Raw genomic sequence first — 6,000 nt, forward strand, 5'->3', positions numbered from 1 at the left:
CAAGGACTTCCTGTTGGTTTGTACAGTACCCGGGCCAATGGGTCCTTAGCCTCTAAATGTCACACTATATATAATCATAATCACAAAGTTCTGATGATTTCAGCTATGCTAGAGTTTATCCAGAGTGCTTGATTGGAGGAGTCCTGCAACAAAACATGATAAAAATGTGCGTACCAGCCCTAATAACATTGCATAGGTAGGCATGTCAGACTCTCCATTTGAGTATCGTCAGATGGCAAGAGTAGTCAAAATAACAGATTACACAATCCTGTGGCCGTGGCCATTACCTCTAAAAGGCAAGTTTTGGAATTAGTTCCCCTATCTGTACAAGAACTACACTGTTGTTGTCATAAGGAAAAGGTTATTCTTATAGCTCCAGAAACTTTTCTGTTTAAGATTAGTTAATCTTTCCATAATTCCTGGGAAATAGTTCTCCCATCATTTTGTTCTAACCCTTGGCACTTTTTTGGAATGCTGTGGCATAAATGGACTGCAGTTGCTTCAGGCAAGATGTAAAAATCCTTTAGCAGTTGGCATGCTAGGCATCTGGGAAACTATTTCCAGAAGTACCTATGGGGGCCGTAGGGGAAAAGTGTACACTCCTCATCTGAGAGAGATTTTCAAAGTAAGATCCCATTCCTCTTCAGAAGCATCCTTTGATAGGAAGGTGCAACTGAGTTACTTACCGCATGATGTCGTGCTTTGTGTCAGTGAAATCTCCCGTGCTTCCTATTATTCCAGTATAATAACTGAAACTCTGCTTATCCTTTCCCTCTCTACTTCAGTAATTCACTGCTTGACATTTCCCACCAGAGATGAATGAGAAGATAAGCAGGGCAACAGAGTGAGAAACTTCTTACCTGTTAATTTTCTTTCTGTTAATATCTTCTCTCCTCATTCAAACCACCCTGATAATCTGGTAAATGACCAGAATACAAATTGATTTTTTTTTTTTGTCTAAAGGGAAAATTAGGCATATAATTGTTTTGGGACTAATTAATATATTATGTCAAGTTGTCTTAATACTAACAATCAGTTACTGGCGTAGGCGGAAGGTTATATACTTTTGTGGTGCTCGGGCACTAGGAATATTCTGAGGGCCCCACTCCAGCAATATTTGGAGCTGGGTCTCTCCCCCGGCCCTGCCTGGATCAGGACCCGGCCCCCGCAGGCCTCCCCCCCGGCCCCCCCNACCCGCCCCCGGCAGGCCCCCCCCCCGGCCCCGCCACATCCCTGCCTGGAGCAGGTCCCGGCCTCCACCTGCCACCCCTCCCCCTGTGTGTCCCCCCCCTGCCATGTCCCTGCCTGAAAGAAAGCAGTGCAACGCCTCTCCCATGCCTGCTTGTGCTGCCGGTGTAGCACATTCCTAGGCGGAGCGGCTCCCGGCAGAACTGCTGTCTGCTGCCCCAGGGTCCTAGTGCCTGCCAATCACTAATGGCAAGGCAGGCTGCCCTTACCCTGCCCTTCCGCCCTAGCCCTGAGCCTCTCCAATGCCCCAAACCCCTGATCCCCAACCACAACCCTCATCCCCCTGCACCCTAATCCTCTGCCCCAGCCCTGAGCCCCCTCCTGCATCATGAACCCTTCATCTCCAGTCCCAGCCAGAGCCCTCATCCTCCCGCACTGTGATTCTCTGCCCCAGCCCTGAGCCCCCTCTGCATCATGAACCCCTCATCCCCCCTGCACCCTAATCCTCTGCCCCAGCCCTGAGCCCCCTCCTGCATCATGCATCCCTGCCATCCTCAGTCCCGCAACCCTCACTCCTGCACTCCCTCCTATCCCCAAACTCCCTCCCAGAGCGTGCACCCCCTTCCCACCCCCAGCCCAGAGCCTGCACCCAAACTCCGTCCCAAAGCCTGCTTCCCTCACCCCCTCCTCCACCCAGCACCCAAACTCCATCCCAAAGCCTGCACTCTGCACCTCTCCTGCACCCTAATCCCCAGCCCAGGACATGCACCCCAGACCTCCCCTCCCCAAACCCCCTCCCAGAGCCTTAGGCAGGTGAGGGCGGAGTTTGAGGGAGCAGAGTTGTAGGGGTGGGTTCTGGGCACCACTAAAATTTCTACAAACTTGCCACCCATGGTTACTGGAGAGCTTCTACAGCTTTAGAAGAGTTCCTCTGGTGGCCTGAGATGAAGGGCAAGGCCTAGTCCTCGAGTGTCCAGCAACAACATTGGACGGCCTCCAAAATCTATAGGTGAGGAGGATTAACTATTAGCGAGGAATGTGAAGAGATGCTGCTACCTGAAAATTATCAGATCAAAAAATTTCTCATTCTTTTATGTACACTCTGTGTTTGACCCTGACCTTTTGAATCCACATTAATCATTTTATACTATTGCCTGACGAACCAGATTTCTTAAAATGTCTCACACACTTCTGGTAGAGCAGTAGGTAAAGTAAATCAGAACAGGAAGGAGGACTCAAAATTGTGGTAGTTAATGTGATGGGGTCTCAGTCATGTGGTGATGCAGTGTTGTATCATCTTGTAATGCTGGAATGCAACAAGGGGAAGTGGATGGGTATAAAGAGAACAAATATCAGGAAAGTATTCCTGGTCTGCAGGAGGTCCTAAACATCCAAGCAAAAGCACATGTTTATGACAATAGCCATGTCTATCACATAGGTTTGACCTGGAAGGAGAATCTGTGTTGATGTAAATACAGTACATTAAAAAATGGAAGGTCCAGGAATTCTTAACCTTGCAAAATTTTGAAATACCTAAAGCAATTTTCTGCATTCTAGAAAATGTTAAGATCGTTTGGGAAATACATATTTTTATGCGTTACCTCTTCTTTTCCCCTTTCCCCCCTTCCAAAAAATTACTAAATATTTAATTGTAATTTGGTAGAGGCAAGTTGTGTTCTATTAAATATATATTTTAAAAATGCACCAAAACCATCAAAATCAGTGGGGCCTCAACATCTCAAACAACAACTCATTATCCCCTCTCCTATTCATAAGAATCCTGGTATCCTGTTTGTCTTCCATCTGAAATCCGGCCTCCCCAGCTCCATTTCACCTGTCCCAATCCTGACATCTGAATCCAACATTAATGGGTATTTGCTTGCATTATTTTGGCACCAGACTTCGTATACAAATATTTAAATATCTTTGACCTACTAAGTTTCACACATTTCTTTTCCTTCCTTTATGCTACTACTTTTTCTAGTCTGCCTGCCTGCCTTTTTGCTTAGTTTTCTACTTTTCCCAGTAATAAAATTTTCCCCTTCTTCCATGGAAATCTCCCATTTGTCCACTACCTCTAGTTTTTCCATTTTCTTGTTCTGTTCTTCTCTGTTATCCTCCTTTTCTGGAGTAACAGCAGGGGAAAGAAAGCCAACAGGGCCGTTTTGTTGCTCCGGGGATCTGTTTTTTCTGGACTGTAGTTGGTAGGATGGGAGATGTCTCTCCCCTCATCTGTACCCCTTCTTCTGTTGGAGCTAGTGACAAGGATGTCTTCCTTGGAGTTCCTCTTCTGTCAGGTGCTGCTGCTGCTTCACCTACTGGCAGCTGTTCTGGGAGGCCAAGAAACTCCACAGCCAAACTACTCCTGCTGCTCCCACTTCAGATTCCCTGTCTTGGGTCATCACTTTAGCAACCACTGAGTGTATGGAAGGAGAGGGATCTTCTCTCTCCCAAGCCAGAATGAGTGAGAGGGGAAGTATTCCTTCCATGCTTACTCTTTAACCGATGTGTTAAATGGTAGATATTACATGAACACATCTCACAGGTGCATGAAGCTGACATACCCTCAAGCATCATTCACATATTAAATGGATTTGGAATGTTCACTGTGTTATAACATGTTTTTTTACAAGAACTTTCTTGTACTTAAAGCTGAGCCTGCATATTGTATAATATGTAATCTTTTGATGTACTTATTTTCAACAGCTTTTACCGTTTTGTTCTGGAGCCAGAACTGACCTCTGGAGCCAATAATCTCTTTCCTTCTGGACCTGTGGCAAAGTTCCTAGAAATGCCAGAAACACTACTTTTGACTCTAAACATGATCACTCCTGAAAGCTGGTTGGTTGAAGCAGTAAACAGTTCTTATGATCTCGATAACATTCATTTGCAGGATGTAAGTAGTAATTTCTGAACACCTCTGAAAACTATAGCTGGATCATATTAGCAGAAACCAATAATAATTTTGCATAAATGCTTAATATTTCAGTGAATTACTTTGTTAATCTTTCCCCCTTTTAAATCCCATCTTCTCCTGTCAAGATCTCTCAGCCGCCTTCTTTTTTTCATAAAATAAACAAAACCCTAAGAATTAAGCAATAAATTATACAAAAATAGCAAAATTATTAGTGTATAATAGCAGTACAGGCAGTTACTGTTGTACGTTGAAACAGTAGTGTACACCTCTAACCCAATATATCGCTGTCCTTGGGAGCCAAAAAATCTTACCGCGTTATATCAAACTTGCTTTGATCCGCCGGAGCACGTAGCCCCTCTCCCCCTCCCTGGAGCGCTGCTGTACTGTGTTATATCTGAATTCATATTATATCGGGTCACGTTATATTGGGGTAGAGGTGTATTTATGAAAGTGCACATCTTCTTGAGTTAGGATTGAAACAGTGAAGTAGGCATTCCATATGTTAGCCTTTCCTTTCCTTTTATTGAGTATTTCATTTTAGCTTCATCATCTGGCAAAAACTGGGTTTTGAATTTTCCAGTCTGTTCAGGATCTTCCATATTTTATTCTTTGTTCTCATTATTGTGAACTATTGCTTCTTGGACTTCTTCTAGGGAGATGTCCAAGGAACTTACGACCCTCCTCTAGAGGTCTTGACATTGTTTAAAATTGAGTTTTATCAGTTTCACCAGTGGATAATAAGATGTTTTCATATATCCCACATTAATAGAGACTGTTTAATTCACACACTCTGCTACCAACTTTCCAATTGCACTGTTCCATTGAAATCATTGCTTTAATCTCTGTTAGCTGTAGAGATTAGTAATGCACATGCATAATATTTAATTTGTTTCTTACTTCCTTTTAACTTGGCTTGAAACTTGAGGTGTTGAGTATGCATTTGTAAACATATTTGGAAGAGTAACATCTACTTCAGTTTATTTTGTCCAGCAGTATTCACCACAGTTTTTTTTCTCAGAATAAACTATAGATTCTTCTTCGAGTGATGTCCCTGTGAGTGCTTCACTTTAGGTGTTCATGCGCTCCTGCACTTGTAATCCAAGATGTATGGTAGCAGTGCCTGGTGGGACCGCGCATGTGCGATCCAGTCTCACGCCACTTCAGATGGTTATCTGACTCTGTATGACCAATCTCTCCCCCCTCTCCAGTTCCTTCTCTTCTGCCTTTGACTATGAGTTGGAACATTTAGCTGCACCTCAGAGTTTACTTAGCAAAGAATAACTCCAGTTAGTTCTAGTTTTATTAATACTCAGCCCTTTTCGTTTGTTTGTCCCCGTCTATTCTTAAAAAAAAATCTGTTTTTTTCTTGATTAAAAATAGGTTTTTATTGAACTGTGGGGGGACGAAATTCTCTCCACAGGAGCATGCCTGATTCCCTGGGCTTCAAATGCTGCCTCGCCCGTAGGATGTCAATACCAGTGTTGGACAGAGATTCTCAGTGTGTCCGCTGCCCAGGTGAGACACGCATTCCTCAAAAGTGTCCACACTGTCATAAGTTAAAAAGCTAGGACCAGGAAAGCCAGGGACTTATAACTGAAATTACTCTTAGGGTACATCTACACTACAGGATTATTCCGATTTTACATAAACCGGTTTTATAAAACAGATTGTATAAAGTTGAGTGCACATGGCCACACTAAGCACATTAATTCGGCGGTGTGTGTCCATGGTCCGAGGCCAGCGTCTATTTCCGGAGCGTTGCACTGTGGGTAGCTATTGCGTAGCTATCCCATAGTTCCCGCAGTCTCCCCCGCCCCTTAGAATTCTGGGTTGAGAGTCCAGTGGCTGATGGGGCAAAAATGATTGTCATGGATGGTTCTGGGTAAATTTCGTCA

At 44.1% G+C, this 6,000-nt stretch overlaps 1 protein-coding gene across 2 annotated transcripts in view; it reads left to right on the forward strand.

Moving 5' to 3' along the window:
• The window catches only part of UGGT2 (UDP-glucose glycoprotein glucosyltransferase 2), a 273,527-nt gene that overhangs the window by 179,705 nt on the left and 87,822 nt on the right, over positions 1–6,000 (forward strand). For both annotated transcript variants that reach the window (XM_032785015.2, XM_032785017.2), the window contains one exon: positions 3,895–4,084. In XM_032785015.2, coding sequence (XP_032640906.1) covers positions 3,895–4,084 — 190 coding nt within the window. The remainder of the gene's footprint in view (positions 1–3,894; positions 4,085–6,000) is intronic.

Source organism: Chelonoidis abingdonii, chromosome 1 (assembly GCF_003597395.2).
Source record: "Chelonoidis abingdonii isolate Lonesome George chromosome 1, CheloAbing_2.0, whole genome shotgun sequence".
Taxonomy (NCBI): Eukaryota; Metazoa; Chordata; order Testudines; family Testudinidae; genus Chelonoidis; species Chelonoidis abingdonii.